The sequence below is a fragment of the Podarcis cretensis genome (genome assembly GCF_951804945.1).
Source record: "Podarcis cretensis genome assembly, chromosome: 14".
NCBI classification, from domain to species: Eukaryota; Metazoa; Chordata; class Lepidosauria; order Squamata; family Lacertidae; genus Podarcis; species Podarcis cretensis.
In genome coordinates this window covers 40,563,217-40,589,286 of record NC_137183.1, presented here as the reverse complement: position 1 = coordinate 40,589,286, position 26,070 = coordinate 40,563,217, and the positions used below count along the sequence as shown (strand labels likewise).

The window sequence follows — 26,070 nt, the reverse complement described above, 5'->3', positions numbered from 1 at the left end:
CTAGTTCTAGTTAATCCTTTCTAGTTCAGGATTTACGAATTCCTTCCAATAGCAATTGGATGATAAAAATAAATAAAAACTGTAGATTTAGGAATGCAGACCAAAACTACTTAAGCCTTTTTTGCATCCAACTCACACTGCTGACTCATATTCAATGAACTACAAATCCAAAACCTTTTTCACCTGTACTATTGCCAAATCACATTATCATGAATCCTATAGCTGTGCATTTGATTTCTAACCATACCCCAAAATGCAGAACTGTTGCACTTGTCTCTGAAGTTTGGGTTAAGTTTTCCACTCCATCAAGGTCATTTTAGAACTTTATTCTGTTATGGAGACCCAGCATTAGAATAAGCACAATCCTTACAAGAATCCTTGAAAAGCTCTCAAATTCTTTTAAAATAACATTAAATTTCTAAGGCAGGCAACCCATTGTTTCCCACATTTCTAACTTTTTGGAAAGGCTTTCCTCCTTGCTTAAGTCAGAGAAGTAGTTGTGGTACCCACATGACCCAACTTGCATCATGTTGAATTCATGAAAAGTGTGTGAGGTGGGGGGGGGGGAGAGAGATTTAAGGTGCATGTGATTAGCAGAACTGAATCCTTCCCCCTAGGCCACGGGTTGGCAACTAAGGTCCGCGGGCAGGATCAGGCCCAATTGCCTTCTGGATCCGGCCCATGGACATTCCAGGAATCGCCGTGTGGATCGCCAGTGCACACATTCTTTCCCTCTCCCTCCTTCGGCAGTGCTTTTATCCTCAGGGATGGAGCAATCTTGCCCCATGCCAGGTGCCGTCAAGGGTCGGCTCGCCTGCCTGCCCGCCTCAGCAGGGTGGCGCTGTGAAGGGGGCGTGTGACGCCAGCTGCTGCTGCGTTTTCCTCCTGCTCCTCCTCCCTCTCCCTCAGTCCGCTCTTCCTTCCTTCTCCGCACCCCTTTTCCACACCGCTTCCCCGCACGCTTTCTTTCTCGTCGTCGCCTGCCTGCCTCCTTCATTCCTCCCATGGCGTTCAGGTGGGTCACTGTAGTGGCCGCGGCTGCCACTTGCGGGTTGGTGGGCAGCTCAGTCTTCTTCTCTTCTCCGCAGTGCCTCTTGGGAAGCAGCAGCAGCGGCAACAGAAGCAGCAGGTGGTGGGTAAAAGCTCCGGTGACGCCCCGGTCCCCCTACCTCCGCCTTCAGCTCCTCCGCTGGGGCTGCTGCTTCTGTTTTCGCCGGCCAACGCAGCCTCCTACCCCATTATGGCACCTGGCTGGCTGGAGAAGCCCAACTGCGGCTATTGGGATGACAACTGGGACAGGTAAAGCGAAGCATCTTCAGGCCTCTTTACGGGTGGGTGAAAAATCGTTCATTACCCCCCACAAGGTCTGAGGGAGAGTGGACCGGCCCCCTGCTGAAAAGGTTTGCTGACCCCTGCCCTAGGCTGTGCTTTCCTCCTCTAAGCTGCACAAGGAGAAAGAAAACTAAGTAATTCTGGGGGAAGTTCAATATCCCTCACATCCATTCCTAATGTGCTTTAAATCCCTTCTCCACGTGGAAGCCTTGGTATTTTTCCAAGGCCTTTTAAATTTTTATTTCAGTCAGTCCGGTGCTGGACTTCTTGTTTGCTGTGCCATTTTATTTGTGTATTTGTCTGTGTGTGCTTATTTTATCATCCTAAGAATTCTGTTTTTTTAATGTGCATTGTTTATTTATTTATCTTTGCATTATGAGCCACTTTAGGCACAAATCATTGTGGAAGAGCAAAATATAAATAATAAACTTTACCATAATTGAGTGTGTGTGGGAGCCAGAGAGAGAAGAGAAGTGTACATAACATATTAGCAAACTCTTTGCCCTAAATATTCCCCTGGAGATTATGCTCAACTATCGTTGTACACTTCAGTTGTGACTGTTACAAAGCCTCCTTTAACTCTGATGACTGCAACAGAAAGCCAAACTTGCTGGACTTTTCCATCTTTTTACAAGGGCAAACTCTGGTACTGCTTTTGGACAACGCCCTGTTAGGCTTGTAAACAACTACTGTACCTGCTTGCCAGCCTGAGGCAAGTGAGTATCAGCTCCCTGCAATCTGGCAAGGCAACTCAATTTTCCCCATTTCAGAGTATCAGTGCATTATATGGTTACCTGCTTTGGGAATTTGGGACTTCAGAAATTCTAAATAAACTACTAACAAACATGGGCAGATAATAAACACACAAATGTGCACTAGTAGCTTTTCAGGTAAGGCTGCACATGTGGTGTCTCTTCTCATAAAAAAGAAACAATTTTTGTCATCACCCTGAACTGTAACTAAGCCTACATACACGTAACTGAAATACACACACATTCCTCTTCCTCCTCCTCTCTCCTTCCCTTGTATTCTCTGTGCTGAATTACAGGTTGTGGAAGCCCCTCGGAGCAAGCACCTATCCTCTTATACTCTATGAATAATCACACACATTGATAGCACAGAGAAAAAAGCTCACAGGGTGTTCAGCAACAAACACTGCCTTATCTGGTAAAGCTATCCAGGGAAGCTACAAAACAAATTACAGCAAAATTATTTAAATGTAAGCAACATCGTTATCACCAAGGCACATATGGACTCATTGGGAAACAATCCTTATACAGGCACAATAAGAAGTAACTATCCTAAATTAAAAACATGACTGTTTTAGTAGCAACAGTAATGGGTGAGAGAGAAATCCATTTTGTTATGTGCAGTTGGCAACACAGGACAGACACCACATATTCGACAAGAATAAACAAAAACAGGAACTTGGTACATCAAACCAATTATTACATAATCAAAAATATGTGGTTTTGGAAAACTGAATCATATTTCTATAATAACGGGCTTGCACATATGAAGGCAGTTTCTGCTAGTGCTGTAGTGGAAAGTGAGGGGCAGATGGGGCTCATCAACCTGGAAAGGTAGCCCATCTAGGAGAATAAAAACTCTGATCCTAAACCTCCACTGCCTTGTGGGATATATTTGGGAGAAGAAAAGGCTATGGAGTAAACCCTACACAAATTTGGAGTGGAGTCCCTAAGATGGTTGGATGACACCTTGTATGCCTCCTTCCAGAAACTCCTGAAGTCAAACTGCCGCCAAACGTTTTGCTCTGCTTTCCTTTGGACCACGTCAGCGATGTGTCTTGGTAGCCCAGGACCTCCATACACACTGTCCAGGCTTGCATCCTGGGAAGGTCACTTTGGTGCTGCTAACACAGCACTTTGACTTCACCCCTGGAAACGTACTCCATTGTCCCTTGAGACAGATAGATGCCACCACCAACAGCAACAACAACACCCTTACACTGAAACCTGTATCCCAAGGTAGAGGCCACAACACCCAATTTCAAATTCAGACTGCTTAACTATACAGTCGACTCTCAATTTACGCAGGAGTTACATTCTGGGGTTGGTGCATGAAGACAAAATCACATGTAGTCAAAGCATATTCTCCAAAGGTGAGTGCAATGGCAGGTGGGATTGCTAACACACACACCCCGACACCTGCCCTCCTTTTCATTTTTTTCAGCCAAGTGCATAAAGCTGAAGTCGCACAAGTTAAATGCACTTAAGTTGTGAGCTGACTCTACTACTTTAGATGTCACCTGTGGCTCCTGACTTACCACACTTCATTTATTATACTTCATAAAAAAGACTGTGGAAAACAATACAGGGCAGAGAATACAACAAAAGGGAGAACTGGACATTCCAGATTGGGTCCTGAGAAGTTCAAAGAGCACCAAGAGACATTATTACCTGTGTGGTTGTCAAGTAAACAAAGCAGTGAATGTCTCAAAAGGAAACCCTCAAAGCGTAAGGGCTTTTGTTATATTTTTCTATAGCAACAATGCATGGACAGTCCAGTCATGGAATATTTTCAAGAAGTCCTGTAATAAAACATTAGGCCACGTGGGCGGGGTATAAATAATAAAATTATTATCATTGCTTCCAAATAAACTTTCCAATGTTACAGGTATGCTTCTCTTAGTGCTGAATACAAAAAATGGCAGACACTGCATTTCATAGTTGTCTGACGTCCACACCCTCAGACTACAAAGCCTGCTCCCTATCTCAATTATTGTAATAATTAGATTTTTACCACGCCCTTCTACCAAAAGAAGCCCAGATGTTTGTGGCCTGGTTGGCATAATTTAGTGAAGAGGGAAAGGAACTAACTACTTTGGACAGTGAAACAAGCTCTGACATCTAACACATAATTGGGTTCAAATGAAGTCTATTTAATGTATACAGAAATGTTAAGAAACCATTTTGAAGAAACTGGTGAAACATGCATTTTAGAAGCTTGCAGATCTTCCAAAATGCTTTCTCTTTGTTTCTAACAATATCAACAAAAAAAATGTACTTCATGAGCCAAGGTATTAATCGCTAAATGAATTACATTGCCTACTGCTGACTGACACAACCCTTTTGTTTTCCCTGTGAACATTTAGCGAAGCAAATAATAAGCAATAATTAAAGTGAACTCTGCAGTAAGGTCTGGGAGAAGACAAGGAAAGAACATTAAATATTTAACCACCCAAAGACAGCAGTACTTGTTGAGCAGGAACTATGTCATCTCCTCGCTACATTCGGCCTTCCTGTTCAAAGACAAGGATGCAAGCAAGGTAGGATGATAGTCCCAGATTTAAGGTAGGATGATAGTGGCCAGATTTAAGATGCAGTGAAGGGCTTTGTGTGAAAAGGGTTGCCGGACGAAAGAAAGCCAGCCCTTCTCCACTCAATCTTTCTCTTTGCTTAGCAGCCTTATACACAGAGTACAGTGGTACCTCGGGTTAAGAACTTAATTCGTTTTGGAGGTCTGTTCTTAACCTGAAACTGTTCTTAACCTGAAGCACCACTTTAGCTAATGGGGCCTCCTGCTGCTGCTGCGCCGCCAGAGCATGATTTCTGTTCTCATCCTGAAGCAAAGTTCTTAACCCGAGGTAATATTTCTGGGTTAGTGGAGTCTGTAACCTGAAGCATATGTAACCTGAAGCGCATGTAACCTGAGGTACCACTGTACTCTAAATGGGAAGTTAGCATGAAATGTGTAACTGAATCAAGGCTGTCTCTTTCCAGGTTAGGGCCATAGCCTGAAGACGTGCCTAAGGTGGTAAAAGGCACTCTGGATGACACATGCTACAGGTGCCTCCAGTGGGCAAGTTACATCATGAGCACCCTCAGACTGAAACCTGCTGACTGCAACCCCCTTCAGAACAAGTTGGCCACCACTAACCTGGGGAGATGAACATCTGTCTTGTCTGGATTGAGTCTTTTAGTTTACATCTAGCTCAGGCTTCCTCAACCTTGGCCCTCCAGATGTTTTCAGACTTTCAATTCCCATCATCCCTGACCACTGGTCCTGCTAGCTAGGGATCATGGGAGTTGTAGGTCAAAAAACACCTAGAGGGCTGAGGTTGAGGAAGCTTGATCTAGCTCATATTTGTCCTCTTCTCACCAGCTTTACATAATGCCTCTTTCTTGCAACAAAATCCTATCTCTACAGCTCCACACAACAAAATACTCATGATATTCCATGCTTTATGCCTATCATGTGGTTGAGCTCCTCACTGCAGGCCTTTGCGACAAAAGTTTAGGGCAGTATCCAACTGAGCTTTACAGAGTAGACCGTTGAATTTAATACTTACATTAGTAATGCTATTAATTTCAGTGGATAAACTAACAATCTGCTCAACATAGCAGTGAATAGTGATCTGGAAGTCCACTATCTCTCTTAAGAATTTCAGAACTAAGCATCAACAAAGATGAAAGAGAGAGCTGGCTGAGATAAGAGTGTTAAGAGATGGGACACTCATCCTCTATCAAGCAAGCCTTCCTAAACCTAAAAATAAAAAAAGAAACTAGCCTGAACTCTCCAATAAAGACAAATCAAATATTGGAGTAAAGGTAGTTGAGTAGCTCTGTGTGTGTTACAAAGATTAAAGCAAAGATCAGGAATATAGTTACAAAGACATACAGAGTCGCATTGGCATTGATGCAGCTCCTTCTCCAAGTTAAGCAGACCTGAGCCTGGCAAGTAACCAGTGTTAGAAACTCAGATATATGAGCCCCTTAAATCAGGGATACAGTTGCCAGACAGATTACCTGGTGGCTATATTCGGGCTGGATGGCTCAAAAGCCATATTTTTCAATATGAGTTTTTGGTTCCTGAATTTCATTTTGATTGGGAAGATAAAATATAATGGATAGAATTCTACAGGGTGTGTTGCTAATGTGTGAAAACAGGCAAGATCCAAGGATCCCCAGGCATGCAGCTCCAGATGGTGGACAAATCAGGCGCCATCCTGGCAAATTTTGAACACTGCAAGTAACCCATGAATGTTGCCTTGAGTTCTGGAGACAAAAAGTAGGATAAAAGTGAAGCTAGTAAAATAAATAGCCCCAGGCTTTCTATCTTACAAAAAATAGTCTACAGTAGCACTGTCAAATAAAATAAGCTCCTGCATCACATTGCTTAATGAACTGACTGGGTGTGGGTTGGTGCTCCTACCAAACACCCATTCAGTAAAAATTTAAAAGCCTCCCTTTTTAAGAATCACTGCTCTTGAAACATTTTCCAATGTTAAATTATGCCCAAGCAACTCTTTCAGACTGGCACTCTCCTCGGAATGCCACCTTTCCACAGTTCAAACCATGCTCAAGGCCGTGTACAAAGTGAAAACACACGCAACATAACAAAAGTAGTCACAAACAATAAAATAAAGCACTATAAAATACACAACCAAAGTGAACCACATAAATCAGTACAAGAGCTCAACAGTGACAACAGCAACACCCCCCCTAAAAAAACCCAGCCCAGCCCATGGTACCATATTGATACTGAATGCCTAAACCTTTCTTAAATACTCAAACCTGACTTAGCCACCACAGGCATATGTATATGAATTGAAACAGTAACTAATATTTTACATTCTGTATGCAGAGATATATTCCAGGCTCAGAGGCTCTTCGATCACACAAGGATAGTCAGAAAGTGAATGAGAAAAAGTTCCTTACATCTCTAAACTGTCACATGTATGGTACAGTATGACAGCTGCTGCTACTACAGATCCTGCTCCCAATCTATGAAATGTTATGCACGAGGCCACACACACCACATATTATATCATTATAGTGGCTTGGCTGCCTGTCAGCTAGCTGATATGATAAAGACTTCATGGGAAGTGTTCATTTTCACTCATTCCTAGTAATTAAGGGTGTCTTTGGATACATATACATCATGTTTCAGCTATCAGTTGTGAAAGTACCCAAACAACTATGATATCCCCAGGAATATGTCAGTCAGCGTTGCCAAGCATCTTTATACCCATGTAGAGCAATATAGATATTCAACCAGTTAATTGAGATGATAGGAAACCGTGAGTGCGACGTTCTCAAGATATGCTTTACATAATACATGCAATATCTTAGCTTGGACAAACTTTTGTTTTCATAGGTAAAAAACCAAGAAAGCTTTGAATTTATGAAGCAGAGTGGCAATCAGGACTTATTTGGAACCCAACTTCATCTCATGTATTCTTATTTCAACCCTGGTAAATGTGCAGAAATTACTAGACCCATCCCTCAGAGAGCTATGTTAGTTATCTGCACCTCACTGACAACTTGAAATAACAAAAAGCCAACTTTCTCCCAACTAAAACAAAAAACACAAACCCTGCCTGCAAGCATTTTTTTTTAACTTTACAAACGTTACCTAAAGAGTAGCTACTAGGAAGTATGTTTTTTGAACTCAATGGGGCTCACTTCTGAGTAACACATGCACAGGATTTTGCTGCAGTTGAGCATCCCACTTCAACCAGAAAGTAATCCAGGGACATTCCTTAGCTAACTTGCTCAACTATAATTACTAGCTGCGATTTGGTCCTGACTACAAGATCATGTAGACACCCTATGAACACATTTAAGATTGGGGTAGGGGGAATAAAAACTTAAGCAGGTCTCAGTCTGGCCCATGACTACATAGGAGCCTGTACGAGAGCATCATGTAAGCTGCACTGAGCTTTCTGAAGAAAGAATGGGATGCAGACTCAGAATCAAGCCTACCTAATAAAGTAAAGCCAAGAGGAAAGTTGCTTTAAACTGGATAATTTACATTAAGGCAGTCTTGCCACAAATACTGCAAATCTTATGGAGATATTAGGAAAAGGCATGCTTTCCAATTCACAGTTCCCATTAGCATGTTGCACCATTCTTCTTGATTCACCTGACGACCTTGAAGCAATACATCTATCCCTTCCCCATTTCCAACCTAGCCACTGACTCAAGCACCCACTGTAGGAAACACTAAGATTCAAGTTAAGGGAAAGCTCCAGTAACAGTATTATGGACGTATAAAGCAGCCAGGGTATTTCATGGCATTTTAAGCATGAATAAGCTTAATCAACCTATAAAATAAATAGCAGCATAAATCTAACACCATTAACCTAAGTTAAGTCAGATGCTTAGTACCACCTGGTGAAAAAGATGCCCATGTGCAAGATTCCAACTCCACCAGGGTTTTTACTGCCTAGTAGGTAATACATCGGGACGCAGGTGGCGCTGTGGGTTAAAGCCTCAGCGCCTAGGGCTTGCCGATCGAAAGGTCGGCGGTTCGAATCCCTGCGGCGGGGTGCGCTCCCGCTGCTCGGTCCCAGCGCCTGCCAACCTAGCAGTTCGAAAGCACCTCCGGGTGCAAGTAGATAAATAGGGACCACTTACTAGTGGGAAGGTAAACGGCGTTTCCGTGTGCGGCTCTGGCTCGCCAGAGCAGCGATGTCACGCTGGCCACGTGACCCGGAAGTGTCTCCGGACAGCGCTGGCCCCCGGCCTCTTAAGTGAGATGGGCGCACAACCCCAGAGTCTGTCAAGACTGGCCCGTACGGGCAGGGGTACCTTTACCTTTACCTTTTAGGTAATACATCTGGATTAAAAAAAACATAAAGGGCACTACCAAGAGTCCACAAGGACCCCTATATGAAACACAACATCTGAAGTGCACAAGACACATTCAAATAAAGTTTTTGTTGATCTGATCATTCTACCCACTACCAATACTGTAAGAACTATCTTTCAAGTGTAATTCACCATGTTAAAATCTCTCTCCTCATATCCGCTATATTACTTCTCCTGTGTCTTCAGATTACAATATCCTCTTTTCTGCACTGGTTGCCTTCCTTATATTTTGCTACCTTGGAAGACAACCAGTGTAATGTAGTTGATAAGACTGCTGAACTAGGGAGAATCCATTTCCAGCTCCCTGGGTGACTTTGGCTTGCTATTTTTCAGCCTAGCATACTGTGGGAGAAAGCTTCCTTAGAGGAGGAGCAAGGGGAAAAGGTCACAGCCTTTTTTTATATATTAAAAAACCAGTCATGTTAACAGGTGGTTTAGGAACATAATGGTATCAAGGAAGTCTTTCCGAGTGGCTTTCATAGCAACTCTTCTAATAACCGGAAACAGACTTTTCCCCTCCTCTGCCAACGTAGGCAAGTGACGTCCTGCCTTGCATCACAGCCACTTAGCTGCCCTGAGTCACTCCTCATTTCTGCTTGTCCCAGTGCAGTCGGCATGGCTCCACACTACTGCCAGAAACAAGCACAACACAGGACCTCTCCCTACCCCAATCCCTCAGGTGTTCCAAGGTTCCCCAAGGGTCACCCCAAACCCACTCAACTATCTTTCAAACACATTCACTAAGGCCTTCCCTCCAAAACCCCTCATGGGCACATTGCTAAAGTTGGCCCACGTTGGCCTCGCCTTCTCAGATTCCCTGTTCCCCATCTGCTACCACCCAAAGAACATGACCACCTCTCTGCCCCCATTTCTAAAAAGTTCAAATACCATACTGGGATTGCTCCTTTCCTTCTCCCTAATCTGGGCTCCTGACCCACCAGCCTAAGGCACATTCTCCCTAAAAAAATCTCACACAACGCAGTAGGGAGGTTAGACCATCCAGCTGGGAGGAGAGAGGAGGCAAACGTCTCCCACTAATGAAGATCGCTGGTTGGCTTGGGCCAGCTGATCCTCTCTGAAGCCTACCTCGCAGGATTGTTGAGTTAAGCAGGTGAAGGGGGGGGGGTGGCGGCGAGGGAGAATAAATATACCACTTACTTACAGCTGGCTGTAATAAGGAACTGCACGTGATCTGAGCGCAGGTTGCTGTTTTTAATATATATATATTTGATCACTATGACTGCATTTTCATGCTTGCAATCCCACGCACGACTTACCTGGGGGCTCAACAGAGCCTGTTGAAACGCCCCAAAGTTCAAGGCCTCCAGAAGCGAAGCGACCCCCCCCTCCGCCCCAACCCCTTTTCCTTCCTCCCCGGCGAGGTTACCGTGTGGCAGCGACGTCAGGGGCGGCAGGCCCGGCGGGGGCGAAGGCGGCGGCGGGAGTCCCTGCGCGGGCGCGGAGGACGTGGAGGAGGAGGAGGAGGAAGGCGACGACGAGGAGGCCGGGCCTGGGCCTCCCCTCAGGAAGGCCGGCACGAACTCGGCGGCGTGGACATTGGGCACGAAGGGCTTGGCGTTGACGTTGAGGTGCCGGCTGAAGGCCGCGCCCAGCAGCTCCTCCTGCTGCTCCGCCGAGGCGGCGTCGAGCTGGGACGGGCTGGGTACGTCGGCGGCGGCAGCGCCGGGGGCGGAGGAGCCGGCCGGGCCAGCGCCGGGCTCGATATCCGCCTGGTCCCAGCAGTCGGGCGCCGAGTCGCTGCTGCTGCCGCTGCTGCCGTTCGCCTCCATTTTGTCTCTGCCCGCCCCCCCACAAGCCTCTGCGCTTCCCGAAGCGGCTCCCGACGTCCTGGGAGGAAAGCGGGCTGAGGTGGGGGGCGGCGGCGGCAGGAGGGGAAGGGGCGGGGGAGGGGAAAGCGCGGCAGCCGGGAACGCGGCACCACCGTCGTCGTCGTCGTCGTCTCCGCGCTCGCTCCGGCCGCTCCGCGTGTGCGCCCCACCGCCGCGACGCAGGATGGCCTCCTCGAGATGCCGTACGCCCTTCTCCTCCCGCATCAGCGCCCGGCCGCCATTTTGGTAGTTCTCGGTCAGCCCTGCGTGCCTGCCTTCGGTAGGCACGCCGCCGGGCCTGGAGACTACAACTCCCGGGGGGCCGCGCGCCGGGTGACGAGGCGACGTGAGGGACGCCGCTCTCGCCCGCTTCCGCACCTCTCGCGAATCGAGCCGATGAGAAGACAACTCCCAGCGGCCATTGCGCAGCCTTCCTGTTTCGATCTCCAATCACCCCCTCTCTCTCACTGGTAAGAAGAGGTCTCGAAACGTAGCACAGAGGAACTACAAGACCCAGAGGGCTTTGCGCTTCGCATTCGTAGGCGGGACCATGCGCTTACTCTCGAAAGGAGATGGGGAATGTAGTTTCGTGGATGTATAAGAAAGTTGATAGAAGCATTTCGTAAAAGGGAGGAAGTATAGACAGGGATATTCCTTCCACACTCCTCGCACAGAGAAGCGAGGAAGGATTAGTGGGTGCTGTTACCGAAGAGGGAAGGAGTAATAATAAATATTTTCCAATCGAATGAATCAGATTGTGTTCCACGTGGTTACTGCACAGCACGTGCTTGATAACATAGTTTGCCACATGGACAGTTTAATATATTGAATTTTATCCCACCTTTTCTTCCAAGGAGCTCAAGGTGATGTACCTGTTCTTCCCCTCCTTGTGAAATTCTTCAACAACCCTGTGGAATCAGAGAATCATAGAGTTGGAAGAGACCACAAGGGCCATCGAGTCCAACCCACATCGAGTCCAACCCAGCTGAGAGGCTGTGATTGGCCCACAAGGTCACCCAGTGAGCTTCATGGCCAAGTAAGGATTTGAACCCTGGTTTCCAAGACCCAACACACTAACCACTATACCACACTGGTTTTCAACCTGCATCTTCTCAGTCATTGTAATTAAACCAGTAGAGGCTGGTCCATTAGTGTGAGTGGGGCACTGGCCCACCAACGTCAAGCAAGCCCCCAAAGTGTCTGCTTTCTTGCTTGCAACCAGCCTAGTGGGTAAACCTGGCTGTCTGCTTCCTGCTCCTTAGGTTATTATTTATTAAATTTGTATACCACCACCCTTCATCTGTAGATCTCAGGGTGTTTCACAACATAAAAATACAAGATTTAAAAAATACATGGTGTGACATCCACCATTAAAGTACATTTTAGCACACATTTAAAGCACATAGCTTCCCCCAAAGAATAATGCAACTGCAGTTTACCTCTCAGAAAGCTCCTATAGGTCTCCTATGTTGCAAACGGCTTGGCAACACGCTGGCTCGGAGCAGACGCTCTGGCACCGTTTCGTACTCTGCTATCACCTGGTTCAATGCGTTGTCTGATTGTATCATGCAACAGGGTTTCACCCAAGCGGTGTGTGATGGCAGTTACCAGAACAATGTCGCCTGTACATGAAACCGAACAAATTAGCTGTGCGCTGAGTAACACAAGCCAGCTTCCAGGTGCTGTTCTTACCTGTGGTTCAGTAGGAATATTTCTTCCTGTACACAGCTACTGTTATCTGATTAAGTTCTGGGCGGCTTCATCCAGCACGTTTCTGCATCATTTGCTAAGCACCTCCTCCACTTCTCAGTTAAGCATGTAGAATCAGATGCTGGGCTCCCACATGTAGCCCTGGGCAGTGCTCCACAGCAGTGCTGTGCCAGAAGACCTGTCCTACTACCATCACATTTCAGCACAACATTGCTGCAGTATGAGAAAGGCAATGGCAAAAAAGAGGGCACTGAATGACCTGACCTGCTTGAACTGTAATAGGAGTCTCAGGTAGCAAGACACTATGGTGCCTAACAGGTGCTTTTACAGTGTTGGTGAGAAAGTACTTGATGGTCCCTTTGATATTGTTGCCTCTCCTATTACAGGGTGAAAGACTGATGAATGATAGGTAAGAGGATAGGGAATTTTATTCTTATTATTATTCATTAATGTATTACCCCCACCCTTTACCCTAAGGTCCCAGGGCATGTTACAACATTAAAACACAATATTTAAAACAGTTTAAAACAACCAACAATTACGAAGATGAGATGGGTCCTTAAAATATATACGGTACTTCAAGTGTCAAAAGCCAGGGTAAAAAGGTGCACTTTCAGCAATCTCCAGAAGCTGTATCTTGAAGACGCCAGGTGCAACTTTAGGAAGTGTGGCTGCAAACACACCAGGCATTTAAAGCACCCTGTTCCAATATTGTGAACCATAGTTTGTCAGTGGTGCTGGGAATTGTAGCTTTGTGCATTTTGAGAAACGCCAAGGATTTCGCTGACTCCACCCTGCCCGCAGCACACAAATGGTCATGAGTCTACTACTGTACCTTGCTATGCTCCTGAACAATTTGAGCACACCCTTTCCCAGAGCTTCCTGTTCCAGGGAAAAGAGAAAGCTTGTTGAACAAGTCTGGGCACTTTGGATACTCCTGTCCTTCAAGTTTGCAAAGGCCTCAAGTATTCCCACTAGGATGGATGATTTGTTCATATAAAGGACTAGATGACAGCTGTGTTTACGCAGCCCTGTCCTTTTCTGGCTAGTTGGAGGCAATGCGACACACCCTAATATTTTTTCTGTCCGTCAGTAATTTAACACGTGGAACAAAGCTCATCCCCTCCTTGGAATATCCCCTATTAATTTTTTGCCCAGGCCTGCATGTATTGCTGTACAGTACTGCCTATGTGTGAAAGGTCATGTATTTAAGCTCTGGGTAGCAAAGCAGTCAGATTTACAAATTCAGGTGTCCGTGTGACAAACCCCAGAGGGGCCATCCAATTTGGCGGCAATAGATTGTAATGGATTGCACTGGTCAGTTTAGTACCAGGTGGTGTGGGAGTCATCACCTACCCACCGCTGCTCTGTTCTTTATTTTGCCAGAACAAAGGTGGCAACCCTATCCACCACCTTGCCCTAGAATGGGATATTGGATACTGGCCGATTAATTATCTATTGCAGTGGGGATCCAGGCAGGGCTTTTCCTGTAAAGGTATCACAACTGCTTTTGAGCACAATACAAAGTGTTGGTGTTGACCTTTAAAGCCCTAAACGGCCTCAGCCCAGTATACCTGAAGGAGCATCTCCACCCCATTCTGCCCGGACGCTGAGGACCAGCGCTGAGGGCCTTCTGGCAGTTCCCCATTGCGAGAAGCTAAGCTACAGGAAACCAGGTAGAGGGCCTTCTCGGTAGTGGTGCCCGCCCTGTGGAACACCCTCCCTTCAGATGTGAAGGAAATAAGTAGCTATCTTATCTTTAAAAGACATCTGAAGGCAGCACTGTTTAGGGAAGTTTTTAATATTTAATGCTGTATTGTTTTTAACACTTGAATGGAAGCCGCCCAGAGTGGCTGGGGAAACTCAGCCAGATGGGCGGGGTATAAATAATATATTATTATTATTATTATTTATTAACAACTACCTGACATGCAGAAGACATCTGAAGGCAGCCCTGTTCAGGGAAGTTTTTAATATGTGACATTTTAATGTATTTTTAATCTTTGTTGGAAGCCTCCCAGAGTGGCTGAGGAGACCCAGCCAGATGGGCAGGGTACAAATAATAAATTACTAAAGGTAAAGGTACCGCTGCCCGTACGGGCCAGTCTTGACAGACTCTGGGGTTGTGCGCCCATCTCACTCAAGAGGCCAGGGGCCAGCGCTGTCCGGAGACACTTCCGGGTCACGTGGCCAGCGTGACATCGCTGCTCTGGCCAGAGCCAGAGCCAGAGCCAGAGCCGCACACGGAAACGCCGTTTACCTTCCCGCTGGTAAGCGGTCCCTATTTATCTACTTGCACCCGGAGGTGCTTTCGAACTGCTAGGTTGGCAGGCGCTGGGACCGAGCAGCGGGAGCGCACCCCGCCGCAGGGATTCGAACCGTCGACCTTTCGATCGGCAAGTCCTAGGCGCTGAGGCTTTAACCCACAGCGCCACCTGCGTCCGAATAAATTACTACAGCATTACTTGCAACAGGGCGGGGTTGCAGCGCTTCCCAAGTAGTAATAGTAATAAATTACTACAGCATTACTATTACTACTTGGGAAGCGCTGCAACCCCGCCCTGTTGCAAGGCGGCGGCGGCGGCAATTAACAGATACATATAATGAGTTGGGGGCCCAAAATCCGGGAAGGAGAGGGAGGGGACACTCTCTGCTCAGAGCGACTGCAGGAGAAGCAGGAAGAGGAGGAAGAAGAAAAAGACGGAGCAGCGTGGTTTTACCCCACCCTCACCGCCATGGAGACTACAATTCCCATGATCCCCCGGCCTGAGATGGTTTCCGGGTTCTACGTGTTTTGCTTCCGGGCTCCTTGAGGATCACTTCCGGGTGGAGGGGCAATGTGCTGTGGAGTGCTGGTGGCTTTGACGGGAGGGAGGAGCCCCGGCGGCAGCGGAGGAGGAGTCGGAAAAGTCGGAGGGGGGATCCCGAGGCTTTGCTTGCCCGCGGAGGGGAACTCCGTCGCCGGCCATGAGCGGTGAGTGGAGCAAGCTTTGCTTGGCAAGGGAGGAGGAGGTGGCTGGGCTGGCTCGGAGCTGCTCTTTCGCCCAACAACAGCAGCAGCAGCAGCAGCTGGGGTGGGGTGCTAAAGCGTCCCTGCTCCCACCTTTCTGAATGCCGCTCTGTGCATGCTCAGACACACCCTGCCGCTCTGCTGACAGGGGAGCAGCAGCATCCCTGGAGCCAGCAACTGCATCTTACCATGACAAAAAAAAGAGAGAGAAAAGGGTGTTCCGATAACGCCTTCCAGCGACTAATTTCCGATTGCAGTTTTTTGTTAACTAGCGCTTGTGTAGCTTGCTCATCGACGAATATTTCTCGTGGCCAGGGCTGCGAAAAAGTCAGTGTTGAGAATGCAACAGGACCCTACCTCTACTCTTGTGGTGGCAGATTGTTTTAAAACTGTTTTTGATGTTGTTGTTTTGATTGGTGTATCCTGCCCTGGGGCTTGATGGTGAAGGGCAGGCAAGGAATTGAAAGAATAGCAGCAGCAGCAACATGAAATCAACAGTAAATGACAATGCAAACTCAAACCGAAGCCCACCTTTCCTCATGACATAGTGTATGAAGTTATGCAATGCCATAACCCTCAATGAGGCTGCATGGGGTGGGCTGGGCTATAGATGCATGCAAATAAATAATTAAAGCTCCTGGCAAGGTAAATTGGGAATGGAATTAAAAGCACTGTTGTTCTTTTAGAAGTATTAGGACATTGCTCTCTGGCACTGGGTATTCTGTCCCTGTTCAGTAGTTTGCTGTCCCTTTCTCTAGACATTCCCTGTTCAGGGAAGTTTTTAATGTGTGACATTTTGATGTATTTTTAATCTTTGTTGGAAGCTGCACAGAGTGGCTGGGGAAACCCAGCCAGATGTGCGGGGTACAAATAATAAATTATTATTATTACAGTGGTACCTTGGGTTACATACGCTTCAGGTTACATACGCTTCAGGTTACAGACTCTGCTAACCCAGAAATAGTGCTTCAGGTTAAGAACTTTGCTTCAGGATGAGAACAGAAATCGTGCTCCGGTGGCGCGGCAGCAGCAGGAGGGCCCATTAGCTAAAGTGGTGCTTCAGGTTAAGAACAGTATCAGGTTAAGTATGGACCTCCGGAACGAATTAAGTACTTAACCTGAGGTCCCACTGTATTATTATTCATGGGTTAGAGAACGCGGAGCTCTGGCAGCTGACTTATTCACATACTGTGGGATGCTTCCATTGCTTTTTACGTCACAGCCTTCTGGTAATGAAATGAGAGCCAGCTAGGTTCTACTCAAAGTAGACCCATTGCTATTAATGAACCCAAGATAATCATGCCTATTGATTTCAGTGGGTAGGCTCTGAGTAGGGCTAGCATTGGATACAGCCCCTAAAACCTGCCCAAATGGATCTGCTTGCAGTTTCCTCCCGCACCCTAACCGTTTGGACTTCTATGTACTGTATATCTACTTATTTACTTATGCCATTTGTAGCCTGCTTTTCCTCCAGGAGCTCTTGCTCCAAGCAGTGGAGTGAGATCTCCCTCTTCTCCATTTTATTCTCATAGCAAACCTGTGTGGTGAGGCGGAGAGGTAGTGTAACTAGCCCAAGGTCACCCAAGAAGTTTGTGTCTGAGTGGGGTATTAGCCTATCTGTTAGAGCTAAAGTATTTATCAACACCCCCCTCCAAATTCTCTCTAGAGTTTTCCATCCCTTTGTGGCAAAGTTACACAACTCTGATGATGATGAACTGAATAACCGGAAATAGTTCTGGTGAGATTGACACAATCCACATTTGGTAAATTTAACATAAGTGTAAGGAGTATAAGGTTCTAGTTTGTGCAGACAGCCAAATCCTCTTGTTGCAAAAGCTGACCAGATACCAACTGTTTAGTTCTAATGGCTTTATAATAACTTCTGTTATTAAGCTAATTCCGTCTCTTTCAGTTCTCCTAAGTTTTCATTAGTTGTTGTTGAGTCCATCTGTTTGGTAAATAATGATTCAGGTGTTAATAGTGGTTTCTTTTTGTTGTGCTTCATGTTGCATCTTATATTGATTATACTGCTTGTTTTTCAATGTTGTTTTCTTAAACCACAATAAAGTACTTATTATTAAAATAAGGCATCTATATTATTTATGTTGATTTATGTTGATTAAACACTTTGAAAGTGCCTTAAATTTTCTAAGAACAGCTAGTTCAGGAGTGGGGGACCCGAGTCTTCGTTAGGATAACATAGGTTGAGATGCCTGTGCTGTATTTGAAGCATATATTCCTGCAATGTCATCCAAAGTGCAAATTAAAATAATGCCATCTGTGATGGGAATCTATTTGCAAACAACTGAAGGCTGCAATAGGATTTTGATTTTATTTATTATTGTGTTTTCTCATCCTTCTTCCATGGAGTTTACAGCATTCCACATAACAGCATTGTACTCCCATTTATCCTTTTTTTTGCTTTTCATAATTTATTTATTTATGATTTTCAGTTATATACATTTCAATAGTTTTACAGTCATTTTAACATTTCAAAACTCAACTTCCTTCCTCCTCTTTCTGTGGTTTCTTAAATGTCTTTTTATCATTTCCTGCATATTCTAAATTAACTTACTCTTTTATTCATCTACTTTAATTATATACTCTTATGAAACTGCAGGTTATTACAAAAATCCTGCCAATGTCCCCAACTGTTTGCAATTTTGTTTGTAAATATTCAATAAATCATTTCCATTCTTTTATAAAAAGTTTGTTACTTTGATTTCTTATTTTTCCGGTAAGTTTTCTGCATAGTCCATAAGTTTTTGTATCCATTCTTCTTTTGTCTGGACTTTTCTTCTTTCCATTTTTGGGCAAATAACATTCTTGCCGCATAGTTGCATACATGAGTAAATTTCTATACTGTTTAGGTAGTTCTACTCTTATAATTTCCAGAAGAAAAGCTTCTGGTTTTTTAAAAAATGTTATTTTAAACATCTTTTCCAGTTCATTATATATCATTTCCCAGTAAGCTTTAACCTTACTGCAAGATCACCACATATGATAAAAAATACCTTCTTTTTCTCTGCATTTCCAACACTTATTCAATTTTGATTCATACATTTTTGCCAGTTTACTTTGTGTTAGATACCATCTATATAACATTTTTATATAGTTTTCTCTTAAAGCATAGCATGCAGTAAATTTTATATCTCTATTCCACTATTGTTCCCACACTTCCATGTCTATATTATAATCAATATCTATTGCCCAATGTATTGAAGAGTTTACCTGCTCATCCTTTGTCTCCCAATCCAATAATATCTTATACATTTTAGACAGCACTTTTACATTCCAATAGATCTCTCTCCAATTGTGATATTTGTTCCCCAAACCCTCATTTTCTGTCTTTCTTAAATACTTCATTCAAATGATATTGTATTCATGTTGTTAACTTTCCTGATAAATCCTTAAACTCTTCTAATTTAAGCTCTCTTCCCTCTTGTTTTACTAGATTTCTTTAAGTTGTCCAACCTTCTATCATATTCCTTTTCTTTACCGTTATTGCTTCCAACGGTGAGAGCCAAAGTGGTGGTTTTGTCTCCAATATTTTTTTGTATTTATCCCATACTCTATACATTTTTTCCTAATTACAGCATGTGATTTGTAAATCCTTTATGTACTTCCACCTTTTCATACCACAAATAGGCGTTCCAACCAAATATACTATCACGGCATTCTAAATCTAAGATATGTGGATTCTCCAATGTCATCCATTCCTTCAGCCAACAAAGACAAGATGCTTCATAATACAATCTCATATCCAGCAGGGAGAAATCCCCTCTCTCTTTTGCATCTATCAGTATTTTATATTTTATTCTCGGTTTCATTTGCTCAATCCGAAAGAGCCTGTTTTTGCATGCAGGGAAAGTCCCTAACTTACCAAGGGTTTGAGACCTATCGGCTCCTATCACCTAGTTTAGCTGAGGTGTGACCGCTGTCACATGCTGACAGTTTCTAGAAACCACAGGTGAGTGCGGGGTGGGGACCAAAGATGGACAAACTGGTCCAGAAGGAGCATGATGTGACCCCCACCAAAGGCACTACCCATCCCTTAATACCCCTAACACGCCCTCATCATATTATTCCCTTGGTATTGTTACTTCTCCAAGAGCAAAGGGACAGCTTTGCTGTTCTACCTCATTTAAAGCACTTGTATGGCACAGTAGTGTCATGTTATCTGAGATTCCTGTTACACCTTAGTAGGAGGCAGAGGCAACTCTCTGGAGGCCAATTGGTGCCTGCTTCTGCGTCTTTCTCATACCAGGGCAATGTTGCGCTGAAAATTGATGGCAGTGGATCAAATCTTTCAGCAGAGAATGATGGTAAGCAGACTGAGGCAGTTGGCTCAGGCAGTAGGACAAGGGTCACCTCTGCTACCACTGGAGAAGCAGCAGTGGCAGCTTCTCAGTTCCAGTGAGATCTCGTGAAAGCCCCACGAGATCTCACTGGAATCTGCAAGCCACAGTTGCAAGACCTGGTAAGCGAGGCTTTGGCATGGGTGGCAAAGGGTGGTGGTGTTGCATGGGCAGGGCAGCACCTTCCTGTTTTGCCTCGGGCAGTGAAAGGGGACAGGTCACCCCTGGTAAGCAGAGCACTCACCTAGGGGAGAGGGTGTTTGCTTCTCAGATACTTTCTGTAGCTCATTTGTAGCACATCTGCTTGGCATGCAGAAGGTACCCAGTTCAAACCCTGGTATCTCCAGTTAGAGCCAAGAGAGACACCTGTCTAAAATCCCGGAGAGCTACTTCCAGTCCGTGTAGACAACGCTGAGCTTGATGGACCAATGGTTTAGCACAGCAGCTTCCTATGCTACTTCCTTCCTGCTACTTATCTTTCCTGATTCTCCCACCACGATCTATCATTGACCCTATTCCCGTATGCCACAGATGGGAACCTCCAGAGGTTCTTGAACCTTTAAGAAGAGCCCCAGCTGGCAGGGGCCCTCGTCAGGGTGAGCTGGACTCCCACAGCGTCACGGAGGCCAGTTTGGGTTATGAGCTTGAAATCTATACGTTTCAGAAACGCTGCGAATGCGGCAGCAGGCTGAGTAATCGTTTTTCGTTCACGCTGACTAATTGAATTTCAGTTCTACAAGCAGAGTGGGGAGTTTGGGGTTTGTTTGTTTTTTGAAACTGTGGTTATATCAGAGCTGGATAATGCTGGAGAATATTATGAACAGCATTATTATTATTATTATTTTATTATTATTATTTATTATCTTAAAAACCACTGGTCCATCATTGAAAGCTGCCTTTAATGTTTTATTGTCTACATGTAGTGTTCTGCATTCTGTACATTTCTGTTGTATTTTATGAGATGGCAGTATATGAATACTTCTATAAATAAATAGAAATGCCAAGTCACAGACAGTTGGTCCATGTAGCTCAGTATCGCCTTCTCTGACTGGCAAGTGGCTCTCCAGGGTTTAAAAGGCAGATTAGACAAGTTCATAGAGGGCAAGAGTATCGGTGACTACTAGTCATGGTGACTGTTCTTCCTCCAGGACCAGAGGCAGCAGCCTCTGAATGCCAGGTGCTGGGGAACAACAGACGAAAGGACTACTGTGTTCATGTCTTGCATTGTCAGCTTTCCAAAGTCACCTTGCTGGAAACAGGACTTTGGATTGGACAGCCCCATGGTCCTACTCAGCAGAGCTCTTGCTCTTGTTTTCTGCACGTCTGGCTCCTTGCAAATGTCTCTTGTCAAAACTACCATATTTTTCCGTGTATAAGACTAGGTTTTTTTAACCAAAAAATTAGGTTTGAAATTGGGGCTCGTCTTATACACGGGTATTGCTGGGGGCGTTTTCTTAATTTGGACTCCCCAGAAATAGGGGGCGTCTTATACATGGGGGCGGCTTATACACGGAAAAATACGATACTTGGTATGAAAAGTGGCGAAGCTTCTATTGCTTCAGTCACATACAGAGCTAAAGTTTAGGCAATGTTTTTCATTCGTCGGGTCCATTAGGACACAGTCGCCATTGGTTTCTCTCCTGCTGTCCTTGATACCTTCACTAGGAAGCAAAAATGCAAGTTGTCTGTTGAGTTTGACAGAACTGTTTCTCAGTCATATGACTTAAAACAGCTGCAGTGGTTGCCAATTTGTTCCCAGGCCCAATCCAAGATGCTCATGCTGGTGTTTAAAGCCCTAAACAACTCAGGTCCCCAATACAATACCTTGGTTCTCAAATGCCTTGGTACTCAAACAACTTGGAACCTAAACACTGTAAACCTGGAAGTAAGTGTTCTGGTTTGCGAACCTTTTTCGGAAGCCAAACGTGCACCGTTTTGAGTGCCACCCTTCCGTTTTGAGTGTTACACTGAGGTCTGTCTGTTTTTGCTATTTATTTTGCGTTTTTGTTGCAGTTTTGTGACTGTGTGGAACCCATTTCAGTTACTGATTGATTGATTGATTGAGTGACAGCAGTACATTGTTTGTTGCTTTCATTTTATGGATCAATGGTCTCGTTAGATAGCAAAATTCATGTTAAATTGCTGTTTTAGGGGTTGTTTTTAAAGGTCTGGAATGGACTAATCCATTTTGCATTACTTTCTATGGGAAAGTGTGCCTTGGTTTTGGAATGCTTTGGTTTTGGAATGGACTTATGGAACGGATTAAGTTTGAGAACCAAGGTATCACTGTACCTGAAAGACCATCTTGTTCCCTGAAGACCCCCTTGGGGGTTATGATTGGCAGCAGGGGCCCTACTAGTGTTCCGGTGCCCTCAGAATTTTGCAGCGGCGGCAGCCCCGGAGAGGGCATTCTTAGCAGGAGCCCCTAAGTGGTGGAATTCCTTCCCTACTGAATTGCTAATCTTCATTAAACAGCTTTCAGTGAATGCTGAAGGCACACTTCTTTACCTTGGCTTTTGACATCTGAGGTGTATATTTTTAGGACCCACCTTATTTTTGTGATCATAAGTTGCTTTAACCTTTTTTTAATATATTCTAATTTCTTAATTCATTTCTGAATAAGAAACAGCCTCCCAGGATGTACATCTGACCCCTTTGGCAGGCATCTTACTCCACTGTGCTTTTTCTCAAACATGACCTCTTAAAATGTTTTAATGACTATTGTTTTGACAATTTGCTGTTTTGACCATTTAAAAATTGTGAGGTGCTTTCAGTACAATATATCAGTTATGATAATTGATATAACTTGCTATAATTAATGTGATTAGGGAAGGCACTGATAGGGCGAAAAGCAAAGTATTCCCCCCCCCAAAAAAAAACTGGGCAGTATATTTAATATATAGCCCCCTGTGCTTTCTTGAATTCTAGGGTTGCAGAACAACGTGGCAAAAAGACAGTTTCTCCTGGAGAGATTATTGGATGCGGTTAAACAGGTAAGAAGTTGGGCCTTCAAAGAGGAGAGGGTGCCTCCATACTTGAAACCTTTCTACTAATAGTTGGAGCTGTCTCATTTTGATGCAATTCTAAATAGCTGTGTTGCAATATGTGTGCTTGCTTTGTTTTTGCAATGCAGTTATGTTCCCAAATAATCCTGGACCTTAAGGGCTCTTCCAGATGATCTGTTTATTGAGTTTTTACTGAGCTGTTTACTTGCATAAAGTTTAGGCGGAGGTTAAATGGTGCCCAGTCTGGTTGTTATGGAAAGGCATAGGCAAACTCTGGCCCTCCAGATGTTTTGGGACTACAACTCCCATCATCCCTAGCTAACAGGACCAGTGGTCAGGGGTGATGGGAATTGTAGTCCCAAATATCTGGAGGGCCGGAGTTTGCCTATGCCTGTTATGGAACATTCGTTCTGGGTTTTTTTTGAGCAGAGGTTATATGACGACAATCATTCATCCTGATTTTGCTGTACGGTGCATATATGTCTTACCACTAATCACCCCTTACTTTTCAGTATATTCCTCTCCAAACAGCAAAAAGTCAGAATTTTTTTTAAAAAGTGTTTGCTGTATCTGGGCAATGGAACACTTCAATCCACTTAGATTTCTAGTATGCACTTGAATACCTTCTGCAAAATACTGACAGGCTGGAAGCACCTTCACTTTCCTTTGGCAAATCACCACTTAGTTTGAATAGCAATTGGCCAGGACAAGTAAATCCGTAGAGCTCCAGAAATTTACTTGCCGGATCATCTGCGCTCATGGCTCCTTTCCTGTATTCAAAGTTAGTTGCAGATGATTTGGAGAAGTTTGGCAGCTTTGGCCACATTTCTCATGCGGAAGCAATAGCAGAGACACTTGAACTGGCACCTCTTCTTTCTTTTTTGGCCTTCTGCAAATTTCTTTGCACTTTTATTTTGAGTACTTACTGGCTGCTCTTCAAGGAAAAGCTCCCAGTGCAGCTCGAGAAAAGAGGCAGTAACAATAAAGCTGTGGTTTGAAGCCAGAAAAGAAAAGAAGTTACACAAGTTCATCTAGCCATGAGACCAGGTTTGGAGAACTTTTAGCCTTCTCAATGTTGTGCGTCAGCTTGCATTAGTTCCAGCCAGCATAGCCCAGCTGTCAGGGATGATGGGAGTCGTAGGGTAGCAGCATCTGGAATGGATGAGATTATTCCCCTCTGCCCTAAATCATGGGTAGGCAAACTAAGGCCCGGGGGCCAGATCCGGCCCAGTCGCCTTCTAAGTCCGGCCCGCGGATAGTCCAGGAATCAGTGTGTGTTTACATGAGTAGAATGTGTGCTTTTATTTAAAATGCATCTCTGAGTTATTTGTGGGGCATAGGAATTCATTCATTTCCCTCCCCCCCTCCAAAATATAGTCTGGCCTCCCACAAGGTCTGAGGGACAGACCTCTGCTGAAAACGTTTGCTGCCCCCTGGGGCCTAAATGATGGTCAGGGGTGCCACAGGCAACACTGGCCTCTGCCCCTCTTTCCTTCCCTTCGTCCTCTGATGCCCTCTTGCATCTCTGTCAGGCCACTAAGCCTGGGGGGCATCCTCTTCCCAGGCCCTGGGGGGCGGGGGGCATGAGGAGGCACCTCTCTTTAGGGTGGGGGGTGGCAGCTCAGAGACCAGGAGCAGCAGCAGCACCTGCCTGGAGGACTCCCAAGAAGAGGGGAGAGGAGGCTGAGGAAACACTCCAAAAAGGAGGGTGTTTGAAAAAGGTGAGGGGGGGGGGACATAATTGAGATCCTGAGACCCACAGGGGTGCGCAGAAAGAATGCAATGGTAAAGAATGGTAAAGGGAGCCATGGACTCAAAAAGGGTGAAAACCCTTGAGCTAAGCCAATACATGTGGACTTTTGTAAAATGGAACAGCAGTTTGCTTTTACAGCTAAACCTCATGCTTCTTTCACCTACATAGTTCTTTCACCTACATAGTTCCAAAATCTTTTAATTTTTTTTTTTAAATTGGCATTTTAACTAAAGGTGTATGGTGACTCACTTAATTAAGTTGAGCATCAACATATTTAAAACTCTCCTCATCACGCCATTAATGCTGACATATCTGTTCATTACAGTGCCAGATCAGATTTGGAGGGAGGAAGGAGATTGCTTCCGATTCGGACAGTAGGTAAGTCTGAAAGGATATTGAATAAATGGCACTTGTTTTTAGTCATATGTGTCATCATCTGGCTTGATGCTTCATTTTGCCTGATAGGTACATTCAGGCTTGTCTGGGAGAGTGAAGAGGTAGTTGTTAGAGAGTTGTGTTTGTGCTGTGTGCAGGATGGTATGAGGCAAGCGCTTACAACCTCTGCAACGCCTGGTGGGGGCAGTAACATAGGATGCACAACGGCAGCAACTTACTTGACTTGCCACCCCCCCCCAATAAATTGGTCCTTGATAGGGGCTTCAATAATTGTTGGTCCTTCAGGTTCATCAAGCTCCCCTGGGGATTGCTGTGACTAAGAAATAAGTTATTTCCCACAATGGTATAATCTTCATTGTTTTTCTTAGAATGGAAATTCTCTTGAGCTTATTTTGGGAAGAAGCGATGGCAGAACTTCCCCATTCTTCAGTTTCATTTCCATCTCAATGTGGGAAGATTTGTAGCGCTTGTTGGAAGTTATAAGGAGGTTTCATTATTTCTATGCCTTGTGGGGTTAATCAGGCTCTGGGGAAGATAACATCAGGTGTCAAAAGCCAGGGTCTTTAGCATTGGCCGAAAGCTTTCTAAGGAAGATTCCAGGCTTTGGGGAGGGAGTTCCACAACTTGGGGGTGCTAGAGAATGGCTTCTCCTGGGCCACCTCCACCTGAACCTCTGAGGGTGGTGGACCTACCAAGAAGCCCCCCTCTGCCTATCTTAATCAAGGATGTCTGTGGGGAAGTAGATGGTATTTGGCACCTGAGTCATTTAGAGATTTTAGTACTAACATGAGCACCTTAAATGAGGCCTGGAAGTGAACTGACAACCAGTGTGGCTGTTTCATAGCAGGGATTATGTGCGATCTAAATGGAACCCCAGCCAGTAACGTAGCCACATGGGCATTCACAGCTTCTTTACTCTTCCCTGGCCCTTATTTGCTGCACCCTATGTCTGTGTGGCTTGGGGACGCGGGTGGCGCTGTGGGTTAAAGCACAGAGCCTAGGACTTGCCGATCAGAAGGTCGCCGGTTCGAATCCTTGCGACAGGGCAAGCTCCCGTTGCT

At 45.1% G+C, this 26,070-nt stretch overlaps 2 protein-coding genes across 7 annotated transcripts in view; one reads left to right on the top strand and one right to left on the bottom strand.

Moving 5' to 3' along the window:
* GSPT1 (G1 to S phase transition 1) overlaps positions 1–12,416 on the bottom strand; it is a 41,356-nt gene extending 28,940 nt beyond the window's left edge. For 2 of the 4 annotated variants that reach the window (XM_079952382.1, XM_079952383.1), the window contains exon 1: positions 10,336–11,017. In XM_079952382.1, coding sequence (XP_079808508.1) covers positions 10,336–11,002 — 667 coding nt within the window. In that variant the 5' untranslated portion in view covers positions 11,003–11,017. Of the gene's footprint in view, positions 1–10,335; positions 11,018–12,216 lie in introns of those variants that run through there. The other 2 variants (XM_079952385.1, XM_079952384.1) reach the window with 2 other exon arrangements.
* Positions 12,417–15,315: 2,899 nt separating this feature from the next.
* The window catches only part of SNX29 (sorting nexin 29), a 231,346-nt gene continuing 220,591 nt past the window's right edge, over positions 15,316–26,070 (top strand). For all 3 annotated transcript variants that reach the window (XM_079952375.1, XM_079952373.1, XM_079952374.1), the window contains exons 1-3: positions 15,316–15,461; positions 22,784–22,848; positions 24,939–24,991. In XM_079952375.1, coding sequence (XP_079808501.1) covers positions 22,835–22,848; positions 24,939–24,991 — 67 coding nt within the window. In that variant the 5' untranslated portion in view covers positions 15,316–15,461; positions 22,784–22,834. The remainder of the gene's footprint in view (positions 15,462–22,783; positions 22,849–24,938; positions 24,992–26,070) is intronic.